The sequence below is a fragment of the Aulonocara sp. 'chitande type north' Nkhata Bay genome, linkage group LG9 (genome assembly GCF_057382095.1).
Source record: "Aulonocara sp. 'chitande type north' Nkhata Bay isolate Kocher_YH1m ecotype deep benthic linkage group LG9, A_spYH_male_GT1.1, whole genome shotgun sequence".
Lineage (NCBI taxonomy): Eukaryota > Metazoa > Chordata > Actinopteri > Cichliformes > Cichlidae > Aulonocara > Aulonocara sp. 'chitande type north' Nkhata Bay.
Genome location: NC_141352.1, coordinates 34,282,936 through 34,307,474, shown reverse-complemented (window position 1 = coordinate 34,307,474; position 24,539 = coordinate 34,282,936). Strand labels below are relative to the sequence as shown.

General features: G+C 42.9%; 1 protein-coding gene across 4 annotated transcripts in view; it reads left to right on the top strand.

The window, feature by feature from the left end:
• The window catches only part of adarb2 (adenosine deaminase RNA specific B2 (inactive)), a 228,777-nt gene extending 205,682 nt beyond the window's left edge, over window positions 1–23,095 (top strand). For 3 of the 4 annotated variants that reach the window (XM_086307244.1, XM_086307243.1, XM_086307242.1), the window contains 4 exons: window positions 1,466–1,634; window positions 7,406–7,587; window positions 16,293–16,474; window positions 18,567–23,094. In XM_086307244.1, coding sequence (XP_086163370.1) covers window positions 1,466–1,634; window positions 7,406–7,587; window positions 16,293–16,474; window positions 18,567–18,743 — 710 coding nt within the window. In that variant the 3' untranslated portion in view covers window positions 18,744–23,094. Of the gene's footprint in view, window positions 1–1,465; window positions 1,635–7,405; window positions 7,588–16,292; window positions 16,475–18,566 lie in introns of all 4 variants that reach the window. The other variant, XM_086307240.1, reaches the window with a different exon arrangement.
• The last annotated feature ends 1,444 nt before the right edge of the window (window positions 23,096–24,539 follow it).

Below are 24,539 nucleotides of genomic sequence, written 5' to 3'. Positions count from 1 at the left end.
CATTTTCCATTCCTTCTGCAGTTTGTTCCAGGCCGAGGGTGCTAAATGGACAAAAGCTCTTTTACCAAGTTCAGTTCGGGCAAATGGAACAAAATTAATAAATAAATAAAATAAACAGTGTCTTACGTTATAAAGAGATCATTTTCTCTGGCAGACTTTCTGAAAGCCACCGCTCTCCTTGTATTATTTCACAAGAAGCTGCCATCCTTTTCATGTCACATTCTGTCTTTGGCCTCTTTTCAGTTGCACCGTGCTGACTAGATGACATTTTATTGCTTACCTACTGAATATAAATTGTATATTCATTTAGATGGTTTGCCCAGCAGTTTTCTGGTGGCCTACGAGTTCAGAAATGTAATCTGGTCCTTCGCTGACTGACGCTGCTTTTTTAAGCTCTGCGAGTACATGCTACAGCGCAGTGAAATTTTCATGAAACCAGCACTGACGGAAAGAAAGAAGGAGAAAGGCTGTCATTAGAGAGAGCTTTTATACTTTTTAGGCATTAAACCTTTTAAATGTAATTCTGTGCGCTCTCACAGATTACAAAATTACCGAGCACCTTTTCCTGACAGTTCTTAAACATTTCTGAGTTAGAAGTCGGCGCTTAAGTTTTAGCTGCTGTCAGATCAGCCGAGGAGGAGAGAGGAAAAGGAAGAGCGTGTCACTGTGGGGTTTAAAGTTCAAGAAAGGAAACCAAAACAGCGATTGCATATGTACATTTGGTCAGAGTGCAACGAAGGCGTATATATTGCTATAGAGTGTCACAGGGATGACACGCAGCGAGAGCTACAGCGGTACGGGGAGAACATGCAAACTGCACTCAGGCATGATCCAAACAGTAAGAAACATTTGACTTTAACTACCACTGTCAGCACCTGTGGAGGTCATGCTAGACTGCACGCCCACGCTAAACTAGGTGAAATTGTCTTAAATGGATCAAGGAACTTGCGCTCTTGCTAACAGTGTCAATAAAGCAAGGATTTCTCTGTCAGTTTGAATAAAATAAAATAGAAACTTTCAAAAGGGCATCGCTCCAGGGAGAAGGCTACCTCCTCCCTCCCAAAAATCACAGCCCACGCATTCATAAACAGTCCAGTCACGTGTTTGCTTCATTAGCAGTAAGGAAGCAGGCAGTTGCAAACTAATACGTTTAATTCCCTACTCCAAACTTTAAACTTGCATATCAGTAATGTTTTCTTGTTTATCTGCTTTTTCTGTTATACCTTTTGAAAGTACACAGCTTCATACACACAGATTGTAACAGCTGAGAGCTTTGCAACTCATGCAAACAATTCAACTCCTACTTAAGACGTGCTGTATATTTGCATGTAATGTATTTAAAGACATATTGGAAAACCCTCTTGACTGCTGAGAGATGAGATCTGCATGACGCTGGCTGGCGTTGTGTAGTAAGAAATGATTTTGTAAAGTAGTAAAACTGCGATTGTGCGCATTATTCTTTCAGTGCACAGCAGCAGACACTTAATGAGGAAGCATCGGAGTCACCTGCGGACTAAAATCGAGTCAGGCGAGGGGACGGTGCCGGTGCGTTGCCGGGGACCCGCCCAGACCTGGGACGGTGTCCTTCAGGGTGAACATCTCATCACCATGTCCTGCACAGACAAGCTCACCAGGTCAGTGCGCTCACGTGTTCCCAACATTTCCTGCGCTTAAAGTCGCATTTTCTTGTGTGTGTCCAGAATAACACACACATATCCTGCATCCATTCTTTTTTTACATCCACCAAGGAGGTTGTGGTTTTGGTTGTGTTTGCATGCGCGCCATCATTCTGTCTGTAAACACGATAGATTGAAAAGTTTTGAATCAATTCCTGTAAAACCTTGTAGGCATGTCAAGTGGTGTCATGTTAACAAGCCAATCAAATTTGGTTTATATCCGCCAAAGTCTTCAAGATCAACTTAATGATTTATTTGTCAACAAAAAGCCTTATAACTTTGAAACTATGATTCTTACAAGTGGGTCACATTTGACCTCTGACCTCATTTTTTTCTTTCGACTTGGCTCCAAGTATTCTCAAGAAAAAGAGAATAATTAATTAGTTAGAAATATTCTGTACTATTATATAATTTAATGAGCTCAAGGAATTCATTTCCAGTTATTATACATACATAATGTTTGTGTAATCACTGTAAACAGCTGCCATGCTGTTCTTATCTGATTTTTACCTGCATTACAAACTTGTTCAAGTATGTTTCGAAAGAACAAAGAAAACAATTAATATATACAAAATACAATACTGTTGCCTTAAAAGTCCATTCTGGCCAGAGAGTGAGCTTCCTTGGCAGAGCTTTCCCTCGCTGCCCTCGCCCACTCTTGTTGAGATTAAGTAGGTTTGTCTCACAGGTTTTAGTTTTGACTTTTGGTGATAGATACACTTTTCAAAAATTGCTACTTTTGTTCAGTTCGCAGCTTTGGCTCATAATTTGTTTTTATGCCTCATTTATTGAAATCATAATCGAATTATATGAGTGAGCACTGCAGTTATTACTGCATGGATTGTGCTCGTTTAAAAGAGAAAAGAAAAGATAAAAAAAAACAGCTCACCCCCTTCACCCGGGAGATGTCTGGTCTACTTAAGAAATGAAAGCTAAAGTGATTGGTGGAAAGGTTAACCTTATTAGGAGATTAGCTTCCTTATGAGAAGGAAAGATCTCTGTTTAAATAAAGCACTTTTAGATGTGATGTAAGGAGAGGGTTCTCTGATATTTACCTAATGCATCAGTGTGTGTGTGTGGGATGGTGTGTTAACATGAGCTGTGCACAGTGAGAAATCTTTTGTAGTCCGGGGGGGGGGGGGTGACTATTGATTTCCCATATGTGACTTGAATAGCTAATCCCATACTAATGAATTAGTGTATTAATCACGGCTTTGTTTAGATCTGCAGTGCTGCCTGTTATTTAGCTAACGTATTAGTCATACAATCCTTTACACACTGTGGTGTATAGTTGGTAAAGGCTGCTATGACTAATATTCCAAACTCAAGGCTTCTGCAGCCCACTTTAGGGACAGAGAAACCTCTGTGGTCTGCCCAAACCCGTAATTACCCGTCTTCTGTTCTCACACTTGTAAAAACCAACAATAGGTGCTCGCTTTTTGTTGCTACTTCTCTTCGTTTTCATAGATTAATTTTGCTGTTGCTGTGAGCTGCTTGTTGATAATAATTAGCCATGAAAGACTTTTCTTTTGCCACCTTTTCAGTACCATTTCTCTAAAACTGATGAATTCTTCTGTCAGTTACAATTTCCAAACAATTAAGTGAAATAGAAAATAGACCTCATGTCAAAAACTGGTCAAATAAATGAAAATTAATGCACAATTAAAATGGTCTTCATTGTAAATATTAGATTACTCACCTAGCCCACCTGAAGTGTTGGTTCTGGACTGCAAATTTTAGCATTGATCTGATGCCAAGTAAATACAGGGCTACTATTGCCGATACCGATACCAGTACCGATACTTTAAAATGCCCAATTCCAAGACCAAGTTATGATTTATGAGATGTGTAATTTTCAATTTGAGCACAAAATGGCTGTGATGATTTTTACTTTCCGTAATAATAAGTTAAAACAATAAAACACACTTTTAGGCTTTTTATGTGTATTTGAGACCTAGGATGTAAATAAGCTTTTGGTCAGATTTTGTTGTTTATCATGCTATAGCCTATAAATAAAATAGACATCAATCGTCAGTCAACACTGACACGTTTCATTAAACATGTTTGATGTAAATTTTTTCTTTTCTAAAAAAATATTTAATACAATTTATTGGGCTATGTACCTAAGTTAAAGGATAGAAACGAAGTATTGACACTTTCGCAGTATCGATCTGATATCAATATCAGTATCGATACCAATACCAGTACTGCCCATCTCTGACCTGTAGTGCCGTCACAGCCCACTAGAGGGCAGCAGTTTACAGTTGAAAACTGTGGTTTTAATCACTTCTAATTCATTGATTTCTCTTATTCCTGGCACAACAGTGTTAGATTAAAACAGACTCAGTGACTCAGTAATATATGATGAGAGAGCAAAACTACTATAGAACCCATGTCCACATGTTGTCAGGCCAGTTTAGGACAGATGGCCACGATACATCAGGACAGCTTTACACTTCTGCCTCCAGCTTCACGCTGTCCTTGTGTGAAGAGTGGAGGCTTAAGTGTGGTCACACTGGAGGCTGCTACACATATTCAAAAAACGTAATAATGTTAAATATATTTCCAAATACATTGCAAATTTAAAGTGGTGAGGTGGTATTAGAGGTGATAAGTGATTATAATGATTCTAATAGTAAATAAATCTGTTATTATTATGGCTGTGCTCAGTTTCTGCTGCAACATTCAGATGGCGGGGTCAGAATTTTGCATAAACATCATGAAAGCATGGAGCCATCCTGTGCTGATGGTGGTGCAGTAGTGTGGGGATATTTGCCTCCTTTATACACCACCTGGATGGCCTGGCAGAGGCCACAGGCTAAAACACGTTGATCGGGTAATAAAGTCATTCTTCATACCACTAGTGGTGGAGCTTCGGCCTCTTTAGATTATTGCTCTTCCCCAGTGCACCTTGGAAGCAGGTGAAGTTGTGCCAGAAATTTCCTTTGTGCTTGCAGCAGGATAAAATGCTGTGTCACAAAGCTCAAATGTTCTTGAACATGACAGGCAGTTCATTGAGATCTCAGTCCAGCAGAGCGCCTTTTGGATGTGGGGGAGCAGGAGATTTGCTAAATGCATGTGCAGCTGAAGAATCTGCAAGCACCTGTGTGATGCTGTCATGTCAACATGAACCAAAATCTCTGAGGAATGTTTCCAGCATCTTACTGAACCTAGGCCACGAAGAGGCTTTTGGTAGCCGAATAAGCTGTTTGGCATTGGCAGAGAAATTTGGCAAGTTTTTCATGGGAGCAACCAACAAATGCATTTCCCTTACAAATGTGGCACCATTTAAGGAAAAATAAACTTTCACACATGATAAGATTTATTGCCAAGAAGCATCGTTACAACAAAGTAATAATCGCTCAAACACAAATTTCTTTACTTTTTACATGTCACAAACAGTTGATTGTCTCCAGTAAAGCCATTCCTTCCCACTGAAATACTCCAGATTTGCTAGCACGGCTAAAAACATTCACCGCTGTACCGAGTAAAGAAATTCAACAATTGTAATTCTTCTCTTCTACACCTGACGTTCTCTGAAATATCTGAAATCAATTTTTAATATAGTCTCAGTTGTTCTGCCACGATTCTGCCTCAACAGGAGCCGAACCCGTGAATTTAGCTTAGTAAGCACCACGCTGTGCCAGCCGAGCCGTACAGGACTACAGCTGAGCCGCTGCTGCGCGCGCGTCACAGACACAGAGAGAAAGAGAGAGCGCACGAGCGGAGAGGTGAACCCTTCTCCTGTGTAGCCGCTGTTAATTTGACCAATTTGATTCAGTTGGCCAGGGGTGGAGATGGTGTGATTAAATCTACCCAGGTCACCAACAGGGGTGAAAGCAATTACTTTACAAAAAAATAGAGTGACGGGGGAGGGAGAAGGGACAACCCTGCTTTCCTCCCCCACCGCCCACCCGCTCACCACCTTCTTCACCACATCCCGCCCGGCCAGACAGCAGACGCGCTCTCACTGCTCCACAGCTTCCTCTTTCCTCTTTTTTTATATCGCTGTAAATGATCGGTGGCCATCGTTAAACTGAGTGGGTCACAGAGGGCCAGTTTATCAAGGTCAGGAGTGGAAGGTGGAAGTGAGAGGAGCTTAGAGCTACAGAGTGAACACACACACACACCAGCACACACTGCAATCTTAAAGCAATCCCCTGGATACTCTTTTTGTCCTCTGTCACGCTCATTTTGCAACCTCCCATTACTTTTTTATTCCCCTCCACTTCCTCCCACTTCCTGCACTTTATTATCGTTAGTTCAGCTTTTGACCAGAGGGGATATTAGGATCTTTGCTCTTATCATAAACACAGCTGATAACAGTGGCCGTTGCATCGCCCGCCGATTGTCGTCGTGTTTTCTTAAGGCCGGGGCCTCGGTGAAGATTCTTCACTAATATTTGATTCGAAGCCGACAGCTGGATTTAATTGAGGGGCCTAAATGGCTTTCATATAACGATGATGTTCTCCATTCCACCGCAGTTTTATGCAGATGAACACATTACTTTAATGGTCGGCGTTTACTGAGGGTGGGAGAGAGAGAGAAAGAGGAGGTCCTCTCCCTCTCCTCTCTCTAGATTCACACGCCCAAGCCAGATGGCTGTCTTTTCTTGCATGAGATTAGAAGATGTTTCTGATTCACGGTGTCGCTTTCTGGGTAAATTAATATTTCAGGCTAAAGTATTTTCTGTTTGGGCGTGCACGCGTTGCTTTTTGAACAAAATTCCTCCTCTCTGTTTGGGAAGGAAGGACAGATCTTGGTGACAGATTGCAGGTAAAGCAGAGGCGGGCGGGCTGCTGCTTTGTGAGCCCATTTAAGTGATTCCCAGAAAGCCGGTGATGTTAATTGACTGCTTGGGGAAGCAAAGGAAGCTGTAATGAGTGATTATTAAGCTGGGAAGGGGTGGTGGGGGGATGCGGGGTGTAATTGCATCCATGATAAGGAGACATTGATTAACAAAAAGAACAGTGATGTAAAAATTAGAAGCCTTCGATGTAACTCCAGCACAGCTCAGGTAAACAGCAGGATTCCTCCTCATTTATGAAGGGCAGGGATTATAATAAACACGCTAATTATCATTCTATATGTATAAATTAGCATCTGCTGCTGGCTACACTTTGAGGTGCCCACGTGGCCTGCGGGATTAGCCCCACAGTGATTTTGTGTCACTTGTGGCTCGCTAAACAAACCACAAGGAGATCCGCGTGCAGCGAGCAGTCGACTGAGGCTCTCCTGCAGCCCTGCAGTGTATTAACCTCCGTGGCACTGATGAATGCACACGTGGTAATGTGTTGTTCCAGGTAATGAATGCTGATGTACTGACCTTTGGCGGTGTTGTTGTTGGTGATGACGGTTTGTGTTTCTGGGGGAAGAGGACGTTTATGCGTGAAGAGCGTGTGTGGTCACTTGCTGCTATTCATCACGTCCCACATCGAGATAATGATCAAATTGTCTCCACCTGTCATCAAAGCTCTCACACCTGCCTCGTTGTCTCGTTTTCCCCACTTTGCCTCTCTCTATCCACCGCTCCACCCCTCCATCTCCTCCTTCTATTTCGTATCTTTGGCCAACTGTTGTGTTTCGTTTCTCCTTTCACCCACACACCTCATCCTACACTCACACCTTCGCCGACGTTTTCACGAATGCTGTTCCTTCCATCCTTTCTCCTCTCTTCCCTCCTTAACTTCTTCTCTCTTTTCTTCCTCCCACCTCCTCCCTACCCCTAGATGGAACATCCTTGGCCTGCAGGGGGCATTGCTGAGCCATTTTGTGGAACCAGTGTACCTGCATAGCATGACCGTTGGCAGCCTGCGTCACACGGGCCATCTGGGCAGAGTTCTGAACCAGCGTCAGGAGCGCCTGGGCCCACTGCCTGCCACATACAGACGCAACCAGCCCCTGCTCAGCGGTATGACCACAACATAATCAGCCACACAGCAACTCTGGGCAGTAGCTGTAAAATACACTCATAAATACACTCTATGCACTTTGGGAAGTCTCCACACAATAGAAAGTGACACAGTAAAAAAATCTTTTCAATATACTTTTACTTTTTGCTTCTGATGTAGCACATAAAGGTCTGAGGGTTTGTTTGTTTTTTTGTCTGCTTTAAGTTTGGAGCTTCTTTGGGTGGCATTGCTTTAAACAGGTCCCAAATGTCAAGATTGTGATGTTCATTATAATTGAAAACTACATGGAAAAAAATACCTGATGTGGGGGATCTAATCCAATGTAGCCCACTGGATTTGGACTTTGCATTTTAAAATTTCAGTGTTAGCATTATAATAATAATAATAATGATAATAATAATAAAACATTTTATTTGAGGGCGCCTTTCTAAAACCCAAGGTCACCTTACAAAGAGAAAAAGACATCAATAAAACACTTGATTAAAATAGATTCAAATAAATTAAAATACAGAAACCAGCAAAATACAGCCACAAACAACAAAATTAAAAACACACACAAAAAAAACTACTATTTGCCAGCAAGTAAAATCTGTATTAAAGAGAGTAAGCCAGTTTAAACAAGTTGGCTTTGAGTTGTGATCTATATTTCTTAAGGCTGAAGGAAGTGAGTTCCTCTGTGACCCATAGTGATAAGACGAGCAGAAGGAACAACTCTGCTTGTCTCGTGTTTCTATGGTGTATTGATAGTCATGTGCTTTTGTGCTGAGGTGTTTTTTCTTTTATCAAACTGTTCTCCCACTAGGAGCTCAGTCTGAGTGGAGTTTTTTTTTCTCCTCCTCTTACCTCATGTAGTGTATTTTCGTTGTTTTTTTCCTATCAGCCTACCTTCTGACATGTCTGCCCAATGTGATGTTTGTGTAAAGTTGGTCAGAAGGTTCCTTTGTGAGTGCGCATGCGCCATTAGCGTGCTGCCTGCTGTAACCCCTAATTTCCCTCGGGATGAATAAAGTATTCTGATTCTGATTCTGAAGATGAGTGGCAGATGAAGATCTGAGACAGCGGGAAACTGTAGTGATATGAAGCAGATCACAGAGATAAGGAGGGGCAAGGTTATGAATACGCTTAAACGTGAGAACTAATATTTTAAAGTTTATCCTGGCTTCTATGGGCAACCAGTGAAGCTGTTGAAGAATTGGAGTTATATAGTCTCTTAGGGGAGTTACGAGTTATGACCCGAGCTGCAGAATTCTGAAGAAGTTGAAGTTTATGGAGGGACTTACTGGGGAGACCAAATAGGAGGGAGTTGCAATAATCGATCCGGGAAGTAATAAGACTATGGACAAGGATGGGGAATAGGGAATAAGGAAGGGACGAAGTCGGTTAATGTTACGTAAGTGAAAGTATGCAGACTGGGCTATGTAATTAATGTGAGACTGAAATGAGAGAGTACTGTCAAGTATGACACCCAAACTCTTTACCTGCGGGGAAGGAAGGATGGGGGATTTTCAATATTAATGGAGAAACTGTGAGATTTGGTTAAGGTAGAGGCTGTGCCAACGAGTAACACTTCTGTTTTATTACCGTTACGTTTGAGAAAATTGGAGGAGAACCAAGATCTGATCTCCATAAGACAGTTCAAGAGGGAGAAGGTGGAAGGGATGAATTAGGTTTGGAGGAAATGTAGAGCTGGGTGTCATCAGCATAACAATGAAAATTGATATTATATTTTCAAAATATTTGGCAAAGAGCGAGCATGTAGATAATGAATAAAAGAGGCCCTAATACTGAACCCTGGGGCACGCCAGCAGAAACAGGATAGAGACTTGAAGAGTGGGATTTAAATTGGATAAACTGACTGTCCTGTTAGGTGGGCTATGTTCAGCCTAGTGTTCTTGGGTTATGCCTGTAGTCCTCTCCACCTACACCCTGTCATCCATATACAGTCAGATCGTGTTTCAAAACCAGTGTTTTGTGGGCCAAAATGACAAAACCAAGGCTTCAAAATAATAGTCCATTAACTTTATTGATAACTTTAAAGTCTATGGTAGGATAAACATGTAGGTTCCTCTTTCAAGTGTAAGAGCAGAAGCTAGCTAGCTTGATTAGCAAAGTACATTCATAGCTCCCAAGTTATTCTGATATTACTTTGGATACTAAAAGTACATGTTTGAGTCTCCTGTAAAGAGATCTTCAATGTGGATTAACTCACTTTCGGAAACAACAGGTTGTTTCTTGGGAATACCCCTAAAATATCCTTAAACACAAGCACCAGCCTGTAGCCTACTCACCAAAACTGTTAAAACCCACTAAACATGTATTCTGTGCTTGGATCACTTTCAGCCTTTTCTGTATTTCCTCTTTTCAGCTTACAGTCTGCTTTCTATTCTCACCCTGCCTTCATATAGCGACTTACCCACACATGCTTAGAGATCTGCACTACATAAATGTCCTCGTGTACAGTACTCTGTTTTCACGTATTCTTTTTAAGGAATGTCAGCTACAGGCGCGATGCAACATAACAGATCATATGTTACACCCCCTTCTCACGCACACACAAACACACATTCTCGCACTCTTAGCAAACTCGTACACCACTTCTTCTCTACACTTACATTTTGCCAGTCAGACAAGCAAAAACTAAGAAGTTGTTTGGCGCGTCTGCTTCCAGGGCTCCGCTGAGACTCGAGGCTTGTGTTTGTAGTGAGGATGAATGCTGGAAGAGGATGTGAATGACACCCAACTGGTAGAAACTGCATCAGCCATCACTTCAGATCTAGGCCAGGCAGAGCCGCTGAGCGACAGGCACGCACAGAGATGTAGGACACATTTGGTTGTTAGGGATCACTGATATAAACAAAGAGAGTCACAGTCACTTACAGGGAAACACATTATATCATATCAACAGCTCTCTGTGGCTAACATCTCCATATCTACTATACATGGCTTTGCATGCTCTTCTTGAAGGGCGCAGGGGCTCTCTGGTTGCCTTGGTGGCGAAGATTTTCTGAAGCCCGTCCTTATCGAGATTGATAATTGTGCTGAAATGTCCTCTGGTGATGGTTGCTGGGATGAATTTATCACTGAACCCTCAGACCGCAGCCTCAGCGAGCATTTCTCATGATTTGGCTTTTTAAATGGAGTCATTTGAGTCTTTGCTTTTAGATATTACAAGCTGCGGTTAATATTTGGAAAATTGTGGTCAGGTTTGATCTTTTTGTTCATCGTTCTTCCTTATCCCGTTTTTTATCATAGCTGCAAAGAGTGTTTAATGACTGTTATAGGTTCTTTTTCCCACCAGTTAAATACTAATGCTGTCGAATGTCCTTTACGCCATTTCTTGAGGTTTCCTGCACATGCTCTGTCGTCCTCTCTAACAGTGATTGTGTGTTTTCTGTGTGTGTGTGTGTCTCAGACTGTCAGATCTTTGCACCTGCAGTACTATGAGTAGTTTATTGAAGGGTGAAGGCAGGGAGAGAGATGGACAGAGAGTGGAGATGGCCCTACGCCAAATCAATGTAATCACAGCCCTTATCGGACAGCCATTCAATCTGAGAGGGAGCTCGTACCGAGAGAGAGACAGGCTGAGGAAAACAAGGGGAGACAGCAAGGCAGGGCGGGAATAAAGAAACGCAGAGCTTCGCTCGCATTCAGATGTCTGCACGTGTATCGCCCCCTCCCATTCCTCTCATCTCCTCCGCCAGCCTTTCATTGCCTCTGATGAGCTCCCAGGCTATTGTGAGTCCAGGGTTATTTAAAAGCGACACCCCCAGAAGAAATTCCTGGGGATCGCAGGGCCCGTTCTTATCACACACAGCCAAAGCGGCTCCACCTGAACCCTGAGGGCCAAACGCATCGATGGACCGACTTGTCCTTCACTCCTCGTCCTGCTGTTGAGCGAACGCAAACTGTGGCGGGGCTTTGTTGTTTCGGGATAAGAGGAATCGGAACAACAGCAGATAAAGGAAACATTAATAATGTTCGTGCTCCACTTTTGGAGCTTTGCAGATAGATCGGTGCACATGCATGTTTTACAGCTACACCCTCTTTTCTCCACGTGTTGAAATTCTTATTTTAGCTTTTGCTGTTCTGAGGTCTGATACATATTTGCATTAAGATGATGTCACTGTGAGGAAAGTTACTTGAAAAATGTAATCAGTTACTCATTACATATTAACATCAAGTAATCATCGGCAGTCCATCAGTGGTGCTGTTAAACATTTGATCCTCCAGTCAATGAATGAATGAATGAATGAATGAATGAATCAATCAATCAATCAATCAATCAATCAATCAATCAATCAATCAATCAATCACAGATACTCCTGATCTCAGCTCATTATTTGCATAAAGCTCAGCTGTCTACAGTATCAATTTCTTCCATTCCATCTTCTCCACCACCATGGACAAGACCAAAGAGCTGTCGAAAGACATCAGTGACTGCAGATCTGCGCAGGCTGGACTGAGCTACAAGACCATCAGCAAGAAGTTTGGTAACAAGGTGACAACTCCTGGTGTGTTCATTCGGCAATGGAAGAAATTGAAAGATGATGGTTCATGGGATGATCATAAGAAAGGTGACAGATCCTCAGCTGAGACCCCAATCACCACGAACCACATTGGTAACCTACTGCACCATAATGGACTGAAATTTTGCAGTGCCTACAAGGTCCCCCTGCTTAAGTAGGCAAATGTACATACCCGTTTTAAGTTTGCCAGTAAACATCTAAATGAGAAGGCTTAGGAGAAATTGCAGGGATCAAATAAAACAAAATCAAGCTCTTTGACGTCAACTTGATGTCTCATTTTTAGAGGAAGGGAAATGCTGTGTGTGACCCAAAGAGCACCGTCCCCACAGTCAAGCAGGGAGGTGGAAACCTAATGCTTTGGGGCTGATTTTTTGCAAACTTTACCACACTAAGACGCCAATGAAGGTGGGCATGTACCATGGTTGGTCTTTTTGCAGGTCTTTAACCACACTGGAGGGGTTTCAAGCATGAATCCCTGTTTAAGGTCATGCATAAGTATCTCAATTGGATTTATGTCCAAACTTTGACTAGGCCACTCCAGCTGTTCGTAGTTTTCCCCAGTTTTCCTCCAGCCTTGATTTGCTGGAGTTCCAAAGTCCTAAAATGCCTTTGTAACCCTTTCCAGACTGACGCTGCTGTTCTTGAGTTGCTTTAGATTTTGGCATGTTGTGTTGACTTTTGAGATATTTTAGTCTACTTCGCTTTGACAAAGAATTTCTATTTAAAGGATTTCCTGATCCAACAGGTTAACGAGTGCTCAGGCCTGGGTGTGGCTAGTAAACTGAACTCAGCTTTCCAAAAAATGTGGTTAATCACAGTGAATTCATAAGTTAACAAGGGGGACTGTTACTTTTTCACATAGGGCAAATAGAGTTTGATAGCTTTTTTTCCCGTAATGAATGAAATCAATTTAAAATCTGCATTTTCCCTTTTCTTGGCTTACCTTTCTTTAAAATCTTGTCTTTAAATTATGTTTATAGAAAGTGGTTTAAAGGATTTGAGCCAGCAACTGTTCATTTATAATCCAGTCGTTGACACAGAAAATGAGTAAGTTCCTCTTTTCACATACCTGTTGCTTCACTTCTCCTCCACTTCTTCTCCACCCAACAAGGCACACATTTACAGCCCTGCAGTACTACAATAATGCAGGATAGATGCACTGTGTACACATGAACGCACAGCAGCCTCAGATATTAAGCTGCTCCTGTGTGTACTGTACAGTTCTGAATCCCATAACCAAAGGCTTTAATTCTGCCTTTTTCATGTCTGCCAAACACTTCCCAGAAGAGAAATTGATCAAGTCCTCAATGGAGGAAACATCAAATTGGCTATTACAGAAACAGAGGAGTCAAGCCCATTGAAGGGAAGAAATGAGCCATGAATGGAGCGAGAGGAGTGGAAAAAAGCAGGATGGATAGGAGGGTCTTTTGTTCAAAGAGGTGCGTCTGCACAAGAGAGAAGAGATGGGTAATACATAAGAGACACGGAGGATTGTTACCGTGGCAGGCGATTCATTCCAGCTCCAAGGAGCAACAGAAAAGGAGAAGTGAGATTGGTAAATGGAAGAGTGAAGACAGGAAAATCAGTGTGGAAAAGGAGGAAATGATCTGCAGGCATGTATTGTGGTATTGTAGATCTGGTATTGTAATATAACAAGCTGTCTGTCAGGCGATGAGATCAGAAGCAACTGTTATTCAGCCGTCACAGAGACTCTGCCCGTTGATTTTCTATAAGGGGAGCCTTTAATGTTGCATGATGTAATAAATAACTCAAGCTGGAATCAAAGACAGCGATTCTTATAGCTGTGATTATTAATGCTCCAGTGTGCAGAATTTACAGGGCTCTATTCCTAGAAAAGTAATACAGCATTGATTTTATTTTTCATTAGCATATAATCGCCTCTAAGTACATCTCTTCTATCTACATAGGGAGTGGGCCCAGTATGCTTCTGTAGTAGTCCAGAAAAGCCTTCCAGTTCTTTAAAGGTAGCTTTACATAAAATACAGCAGTTATCAATGGATAACACATGATCTCAATTAGTGTACATACAAATATACAATCAAAATTTAGTTCTAGGAGGCATTTGTCCTATGTGATTTAACCACAGACTGCGTATGACAGATGGCTGAGGCACCCATTTGTTTGTGGACCAACAATGTGAGGTCTCGCATTTGGCATGTTGGCCTTTGTCATGTCGGTTTTTAGAGGCAGAATGTTTGGAGTACAAATTTATCAGCTACTACAAATTAGTTTAGTTCACATCTGTGAACTGTGTGGGTGCGTCGGTCAGACATGGATAAGTGCTAATTAAAATGGTAAATGGCCTGTATTTGTATAGCGCTTTACTAGTCCCTAAGGACCCCAAAGCGCTTTACACATCCAGTCACCCACCCATTCATACACAGGTGATGGCAGCTACATTGTAGCCACAGCCGCCCTGGGGCGCACTGACAGAGGCGAAGCTGCTGGACACTGCCGCTACAGGCCCTCTGACCACCACCAGTAGGCAACAGGTGAAGTGTCTTGCCCAAGGACACAACGACCGAGACTGTCCAAGCTGGGGCTCGAACCAGCAACCTTCCGATTACAAGGCGAACTCCCAACTCTTGGGAAGAGTTAAATGGGAAGAGCAGGCTACAACAACAGCTGGTTATAAGCTAACATTATGCCAGCTCACATTAGACCCGAGTATCCTTTCCTTTTCTTTCCTTCTGATAAACATTTTGTTTATATTGTCACATTGTAGGAGGATTTATTTGCTAAATGCCTCAGTCAAACTGTTACATCTACTTCCGAGAAAGTTTCATGAACGAACTGCAGCCAACGGCAGCAAAAACAACACTGCTACCTAACAACTCACTTCAGTATGACTGTCATCGATCAAAAGAGAGCTTCTCCGGCTCATTGACCTGTACCGGATCCTTTCAGAAAGTTTTACAGCCTCTTCCAGAGTAAATAAAGGTGGACACTTCTCACTCTGCATTGACAGCTGAGGTAAACAGCAGGCTGGAAGTGTTCCTTAGAACTGGATTTGATCGGTAGGCTGGTAGAAATATGCCGACTGGCCACAACTATTATGTGGAATAATCTAAATATAGTTTTGATCTCTTTTGGCTGACTGAAACATAGCAGCTAGGATTATGTACTTGAATTGGGAGGGGTACAAAAACAGAACTCAGTTAACCGCAATCTGCAATCTACTGACATCTAGTGGTGAGAATTTGACACCCTCTGCAAATCTTTAATACATGAGATAATTTAATGGTTAAGTTGTAAAGCAATCCACACCCGTACTGTGTGAAAGGCATATTAGCAATAGAGATCAAAATTTTTCTTGTACCAGGATTTAAATATAGTTATTTCTGCAGTAAAAATTGGCATTTTAACTTGGAAGTCTCTGGGGATTGACTTGCTTTTTGTACCCAGCCTCAAGTGGCCTTTTGAAGAAACGCAGAGTTTGGCACTCCATATTTGTTACATTTTCTGCCCCAGAAAGTGCCGCTTAGATTCAACATTTTCTCCTGCTTCAGGCTGTACAATCGGGTGCGAATCCAAACTCCTATGCAGCTTCTATGAAACGCCCACGCTGGCCTCTCAGGAACATTTTGCCTTGAGCCCTCATTTGCTCCTCACCCTGCTGTCAGCTCTGTTCCCACCACAGGCCCAGCACCTCTGCCAGCGCCTGTGTTCTCAGTGCAGGCAGCTAATTCTCTCCACGGAGGCCGTGTGATCGCCGCTCACCTCCACTTTCCATCTACCGCTGTCTCTCTTTCACTTTCCTCTGCTGATCACTTTGTGTGCTTTGCTGCGAGGCTAATTATTTCAAAAAGAAATGTAGAGAGTGGAGAACAGAGTGACAGTCCAGTGTAGGCAGCAGTCGATCTTAGAGTGTGGAGATGATATTTACAGCATAAAAAGACATTGCTTATGTGCTTCATTCCTTTTCCAACCTGCTCTCTAAAGGTGTATCAAAACTATAATACTTACATAGCCATCGTATCGTTTTTGTGCATTCCTGCAAACCTGTATGTCTTCCAGCCTCAGAGTGAGGCGAGGGTGGCAGAAGGTTAAACCAAATAACAAAGCAGAGGTTCAGAAAACATACAGATGCAAAATTTCACTCACAAAACCATGTGACATGTCATGATGTCATTTGTATCTTCTTGTCTTCCACATAGGCTTGAGCAGTGCCGATTATCAGCAGCCGGGGAAGGCGTCGTGTGTGAGCGTCAACTGGACGTTGGGTGACGCACAGTTGGAAGTGGTCAACACCGCAACTGGACGGAGACGAGACTCAGGGACACCCTCACGTCTCTGCAAGCACGCCCTGTTCACCCGCTGGAACAGACTGTACCGCAAGGTGAGGGAAGGCACCTGTGGCGAAGGTCAAGTGGCTGAGACCTTATGACACCAATTCACAACAACAGTCACCTCGAGGCCCTTTATATAGTAAATGCCCTACAAAATACAATATAATGTTAAAAAAAACAACAACAATCAGACAAACCCCCTATGACCAAGCACTTAGCAATCGTAGGAAGGAAAAACTCCCTTTTAACAGGAAGAAACCTCCACAGAGGGACCAGGATCAGGGAGGGGCGGGGCCATCTGCTGTAACCGAATGCAAAGAAGAAATACTTGCATGAGCCTGGGCCCATCGCAGCATAACTAAGGGGGATTCAGGGTCACCTGAGCCAGCCCTAACTATAAGCTTTATCTAAAAGGAAAGTTTCAAGCCTGATCTTAAAAGTAGAGAGGCTGTCTGTCTCCTGAATCCAAACTGGGAGCTGGTTTCACAGAGGAGGAGCCTGAAAGACGAAGGCTCTGCCTCCCATTCTACATTTAAATACCAGAGGAACCACAAGTAAGACTGCAGTCAGAGAGTGAAGTGCTCTACTAGCATAATAAGGTACTAGAAGGTCTTTAAGTTATGACGGGCTCGTTAACTACTTGACAAACACCACATCAGTCCAGATCAGTGACTCAGATCATCTGCCTAGCAGACAGCTCCTGCAGTGCAATAAAGCATTTCTTTGAGCCTTGATACAGTTAATACAGTGAGATATATATAAGCTACCTCAGGGTTGCTATGAAGACATAAATTAGCAATAAACACAAAAATAATTTTTCTTGTTTCAGTTTGAAACCTGTTTATTTCCTTTTGTAAAGTTGAGCGTTCACTCTCAGCTCGGGCCTCAAGTGGGTATTTGAGGAACTGCAGTGACCTCCAGATGAGCTTAGTTAACTCCAGTTTTATTCGATTCATCAGAATCACTGACTCTTTCTGCAGGACTTTCTCACAGCAAACATTTAGACTCGATGTTTTAGAGAAAACACCTAAACGGAACGCGGCGCCCGTCACACTAATAATTACACCGTTCTTTTGTTTGCTATGATGTGCGGAAATGTCTGCTGTGGATAAAGTTCCACCAATTGAAAAGTGAATTAAAAATAAACAAAACACTGCCCACATTGTATCTTTTAGTTCCCAGAAAAATATTACGATGTCCTATTTAATTAATATAAGGCTGAACAATAATCACATCTTACAAGTTTCAGCGCTCTGTGCCCTGCAAGTGCTCTCGTGCAGCAAAGCCAAAGGCATCGCTCAGTTATTGCTGGAAACAATATGGAATCCACTGCTATTAGGAATCCCGTGCGCACAGCCGCTACACACAAGCATTAACTACAGTGATGCATGCCAGCAGTCAAAAGGCACAGACACGCGTAGAAGCAGAGAGCTGTGTGCAGTGGAAATGTGGAATCTCCTCTCTGCCGTAGATACATTTGTCTGCCTGGCAACATCTGCTGTCTGTGCGGCTTATCAAAAAGCTGACAGCTCGGATCTTTACCCGCCGCACTCTCATTTCCATTCTGAAACTTTACGTAACACTGCCTGCATCGCCAAATGGCGGCCGTTAAAGCATAATGACTATGAAACCATAATTATTTGGAGAAGTACTCGAGGAGGCCCCCACCCTAAGTGCTCCCTGCGCGCCGCATATAAGGGGCCACGCAAGAGCAGTCGCACTAATCTCCAAAACAAACTTTTGCTCTCTCCCTCTCTCTCTCCCCACTTGTCTCCCTGCCGATCTTCATTGCCCCCCCACCTCCCCCTTCCTCGTGACAATAGGAATGCACAAAAAGCACAGAGAATGTTCAATTGCTTGTGAAATTTAAATGGGGAGATTACACAGCTGTTGAAGCCCCCCTCCACCCTGCGCCTGCTCCCAGCCCCCACCCAAATGCATTTGTGCCGGCTCATTCGCTTTGTTTTGCTCGCTAAACCTTTCGCCCCTCTGCCCCGGCTTTATTTCTCGCTCTCTTTCTGTTCTCCATCCCCGTCTTCACGTCTGACTCCGCTCTTATCTGACTCTCAATTTCTCTCTTCTTGTGTTTGTTTCCCCTCTCCACCCATCACTTTCTCTCCCGGTCATCCGCGCCCTCTTCAGTTGGGGATCCACGCGTCCAGCTCGGCGGACCGCCAGCTCATGTACGGCGAGGCCAAGATGGCGGCGCGCCCTTACCAGACAGCGAAGCAGCAGTGGTTCAGGTCTCTGCAGGAAATGGGCCTCGGCACCTGGGTCAAAAAACCCCCAGAGCAGGAGCAGTTCCTGCTGTCGGACTGAGTGAGAGAGAGAGTGTGTGTGAGGGTGTGTTTGTTTAAGCATCTCTTTTTTTTAGGGTCCAATGAGTCTATGTTTCACAACCCAGTTTAACCTCTAAACTCAAGGCTGTCAGCCCAGCATGTGTGTGTGTGTCTGCATTTCATTCTCCACGTACACCCAGGACGGCAGGCGGAAGGTTGACTGGACGTCTGAAAAGAAACGGGACACGAGGGTGGAGTTGGTGTTCTTTAAGCACACAAACACACGAGTTTAAGCAAACACCCACCTAAATGTGACCCACCACCACCACCCCCAAGCTCTTCTGTGGCTGTCAGGGAAGGGTGGGGTAACCTTGAGCGGGGATGAAAGGCAGCCACTATCTTGTCATCAGCTATTTCCGGGCCCCAAGGCTCCCGCTGAGGAGTAGAGCCACGGGGGAGAGAGCGAGACAGACAGAAGCAGAGGGAAAAAAGAGAGGGAGAGGTCCTCGTCCAATTACCGGCCCTGTCAGAGTGACGGGTGATAGAGAAAGAGGAAGGGAAGAACGAGTGAGGAAAAAGAAGGACGGAGCGTCGCTTCAGAGCTCACCTTTCTCTCTCTTCCTCGTTCTATCTCTGTCCTCCTCCTCTTAACTCACCCTTTGACTCTCCGTCGCTCCCTTCTTTGCCCTCTTTTCTGTCTCCTCCCTTGCCTCCACCTCCTCGTCCTTCTCTCCTCACCTCTCCCCGCCACGCTTGGAGTTTAACATGACACGAGGACAGGTTAATACACCACCCTTTTTTTCCCCCATCCCTCCCTTCCTCTCATCTTCACCCCTCTGGGTAAAAAGAGAAAGCGAGGTACATAAACGCAGCCATTACAGCTTGCCCTGAGTGCGTGGAGTGATGGAGGAGAAGGGGGAGTGGTGTATTTACTCTCCTCCTTTTGTCTTTTGACCTGCCTGACCTGAGTTTTTGTTTTGTTTCGTTTTTTTCCACCTGGTTTCATGCCCGTTTCCACGCATCTTAATCGCTAATCTTGTCGCCACCAATAGCAGCTGCTTATGGAGGCGAGTCATCAGCCTTGATGCCCCGAGCAAGCTGTCATTCTGTGGTCATGACCACCTTGGAGTGAAGTTTGTTTTGTTTCTTTTTGTAAATTTGCACCTCACACTATTTTATGTCTTTGCATATTTCATGAACGCAGCATTTTACGTGATTTTTTTTCCTTTTTTTGTCCTTTTAAATCAGTTAAATGTTTATAGTCTTCGTATTGCTCTGTCATTGCCGTTTTTGTCTCTAGTCAAGGTAGCGCTGCGGCCCAGTTCAGAGTAGTGAGAGTGACATCTAGTGGTCGCTCTTGTGTTTTGTCCTGCCCCTGCTGTGAGCCCCTGTCCTGGCAGCATTACAGTGTCACAGCTGGAGAGCTAAGCCTTTACTGGAGATCAGACGACTGGACACACGGGCGGCTTTACACAAAAACTGCATGTGGAAGAGTTTCTTCTTACATTTGAAATTTTAAAAAGCTGCAGAAGTGATTCTCCACATAAAAATGTGTTTAACAAAATGCTTAAAAACTGGGCAGTTTGCACTCAAACACACTGTGTGACATCCCCTTTTACCTAATTATGCACCCCTGCCTGAGAGACCAGGCCTCAGGGTTTATGTTGCTCCCTAAACCTGGATTTATTATGATTGTATCCATAATGACATTATGATCACCTGTGCAGCACTGAGTGACTGGGTGTTGTTGTGATTGGACTTTGCGATGAAGATTAATAGCACTGGAGCTGCCGTCTATAGGTGACTCTTAGTGACCACCACCTCTGTGGAGTCACTGTATTCACATTCTTTCATTCATGCTGGCAGCCGTTGTTGTGAGCAGCATAATCGCCTTGTTAGATGTTTAAGAAGGAGGCCATTCATCCTTGCTGTTGTCCAAACGGTGAGAAAACGCAGACCGTCAGTCGCGCTTCCTGCAGGCCCCAGATGTGTGTTTACATGTTAGAGGAGGCAAAGTTACCGTAAGCTAGAAGAATGCACCGGGTTTTTTAAAAGTTTCTTGACAAAGTCTTAATATGAGTGGAAACTGTGTCATTGTGTATAAATCCAGCTTTAGTAATGGCAGTTTTAATAGATTCAACTTCATATGGACCTGTTACGCTCATTTCTGTATTTTTATTCTTGCTTTGCATTAGCCACACCATTCTATCTTTATCTTAAACTGGGACTAAGTGCAGCCCGTTGTTATCTGAAATAAGCCATTCTACCTCCTCTCCTGTTAAAGCTCCTTTTTGGAAATACCCTCTGCAGGAATTGAAGCTGAATTTTCACCCCCAGGGGGCAGCGATTTCCCCCAGGCTGTGCTGAGGTGTTTCAGATGCATGCTGATGTTTAGCTTGTCCTTCTGGCTACACCCATATCCTCAAAATGCTCCAATCATAGGTAACTTCCTTCTCAAGTTATCACGTTAACAAGATTTTCAGAAAACTTGACCTCTGACCTTGACGTTGAGGTCGAAGTCATCCAGTCTTTAAGTGATGGCGTGATGAACCCTGCTTCCGGGCCCAAACTACTCTGCATTTAATAAGGCTGTTGTGCCTCTCTCGGTTTTTATTACTGCTAATCATTTTAAAGCGCAGTTTTCAAAACCTTATGATGCAACTACAGCCCAGCCCATGCAGCAGCAGTATATGAATGTCTAGCCTCCTATTGATGGATTATCTCGGTGGTTCTCCTGACTGACGTTTGGTCCGTTTGCAGCATCCTGTTTGCAGCATCCTGTCATGTGATTGCATTTGTCCCTAACCACTGTGAACACTCACGTTAACTTTATCGAGTGGAAAAAAGTCCTCCGTTCGTTAGCGTTCATCCTCCAGATTCCCTGTTTGTATTCTGCTAACATAGCTGTGTCGCTAGCGATCACGTAGCATATCATTATATACCAGCTAGCACAACCCTACAAACATCACTTCTGTTTGCTTTCCTGCCTTCATTTATGTGGGAAGTGATAGCAGAGCTGTACGTCTTAATTTGTTTCAGAAATATTCAGAATGTTCTGTCAGAACATGTTATATTATGTTTAGATGGAAACTAGCTAACTTCCTGCTAACTTTGAACTCCATTAAACTTCATAAATTCTGTTTTCATGGATGCCTGGATGTTAAACTTAATTGTTACGCCTGGTAGAGCAGGAACGCTGATCATTTTATTAGAGATGAAAGAATTTAGACAGTTTTTCAACTCTGAGTGATGCTGCAGTGATCGTTTGACTTTGGGACCTGCAGCAGAGTTTGGGCCCAGACACGGCTAATGACGTCAGACTTAAAGACCGGACTGAGATTCGAACTTGTCCAAGAATTTCAGCAGATACGGTCGGGTAGCAAGTGAAAATCATAGGTGACATCTTGTCTTCACAAAGTTGGGGGTCCATGTCGGCCAATGGGGTGACAACAATACTCAGTCATCAGCCTTTTACAGCTGCGGGGTAAGAAGAACGTGTAAAATGAAGGCTACATTTACTCATGACGCCTTCTTGTGGTACAAATCAGTTTCACACTAAAGTACAGCTCGGCCCTAGTTCGACTCCATTTAATGTCTCGTCTTAAGTTCAATTTGGAAGGTTTGAAACAGTTTTATACAAAGCGATGTTCAGGATATTGAGCCTCTGTGTGAAGCCTGGGTTTTTGGCTCACGGGGATTATTTACCCTGGTATTTAAAACTTTGGCCACGTTTAATACAACCATCAACCACTAGAAAAGTATCCACATCCATTACAGAAAAGCACAAGAGGTCCTCTTCGATGCGCTCACATTTGATGTAGCTAATGCAACATTGTTAATCCAAGCTAGGCTAATGGGAGTTTCAGTGAGAGCACTCCAGTTTTTAGACCTTACCTGTGCTAAAAAAAATGCAGCAGACTCAAATCTCGGATTTTGTGTAAACGCCGTCTGTGTGTCAGAACAGAGTTGGTCCTTCATCGCATCGCGCTGCACATTTGAATTTCTGAGAAGCCACATATTCAGACTTGCTTTGTCGACGTTTGTCATCGTTTCTGCACCATGTTCGATAGTGGCTTCATCAGCCATCACACAGATTTTCACACATTTATTTTCAGAGATATAATAAATATAGGCTGTGTCTGAATGGCAATATTCTACAAACAGTGTACATATGTAAAAAAAAATAGAAAAAGTATAAAAGACAAAGTTGACAAAGATGTGAAAGAGATTCTAAAATGTCTAATTAAGATGTAAATTAAAGTCTATGAAGAATTGCTGCTAAGGTCTGTAAATTGCACTTCAGTAACAAATACAAAGTGAATGTTTGTACTGTATATGTGAATAAAACCTCAAAATCTTGTAATTTTATTTTGGTCCACAGCATATTCTGACTCCCAGTTTCATGCTGCTTCTCAGTGAAATCTAGGAACCAGAACACATGTTGTGTCATCATGTAGGGTTACACCAGTGGGGTATGGTCTACAACAGTTTCAGATTTAAAAAAAAAAGATTTTGTTTAAAATAGAAATAAAACATGTAATAAATCCTTAATTCTATTCAGGTAGACGGTAAATATTAAAAATGCACTGGGACAAAGACGTTCTCAGTTTCTGACAGATGGTTACAATATGTCAAAACTAAGTAGGGACAAGTGGCTCAAGATTAGCAGGAACATGTGAACTCGTTAAATCTGGGGAAAAACACGATGAACTAGTTTGGAGGGACATTACGCCTCCATCGGAGGCCGAAAGCTAACGGTAACATCATCCACTGAAACGTTGTTTAAGAAGAAACAAATATTACAGAGGAAACTGAACTTGTGAGCAGTGGAAACCGTGCAAACTTAATTTCTTCAAGTTGAACACTAGACCATAATAAGTGTCTGATCAGAGGTGTGGCAGAGTTTTAAGCTGTGTCTCATAGTAGTTTAGTGTACTGCAGATATGAATGTCTGCGAGCTATGTGGGAAACCAGTTTTTCGCACTTGCCTGTTTAGTTCAGAAAAACAATCTTCACAAAATGATGCCACTTTTATTTTTTCAAGTGTACATGTTATTGCCCAGACTTACTAAACCAGCCTCGCGACCTCAACCTTTAATTTCTGCAAAAATATGAAAGCTTCATATGAAAAATTTTAGTTTGTGTTATCCACAGACTTTATTTCAGGGATCAAATCAGAAAATCACTGATTTCAAGATGAGGGACCCACAAGCATAAAAATGCTCTTTTCCAGGTTTCCAATATTATTTACTTTGTTAAGGTGAACGTTGTCTTAACTCAGTAGATGAAAACATATTTATTTACGAACTGTGTGCTTCAGAGAGGCTGCCACATTGTTACTGGTTGGAGATATAATCATAACTTAAATCATTATAACTTGTTGAATTTTTAATCAAATCCCAAGCTTTTTTGCTTTGGTGTTATCACTGATAACATTTTCTGATTTCCATTAGCCTCCTGATTGGTTCTTTCTTTATATAGTTAAGGAGGTGGTGTCTGGGCATCCTGAGCCAAGCCCCTTGTTGAGCTGGGGAAGCAAAAGAAGCAGACGGATCCACTTTATGTTCTTGGACATTAGTGAAAAAGAGAAATAGAAGAAGTTGAACACTAAGAAATAAAGTAGCTGCATGCCTGCTCTGTGCATCGCTGTGGCTTCCACATGGCTTCCTTTAAGAATGAGTTAACAAGCAAATTAAAAGTCTCATTAAATCCACACACCTCTTAAATCTGTTCTCATCAACACCAGTTTTACATTGTTTTTCGAAGCTACCTGATGAATAAAGTGCGCCTTTCAAAAACACATCTGAAGTGAACAAAAGGGAACAAGGGACTTGTG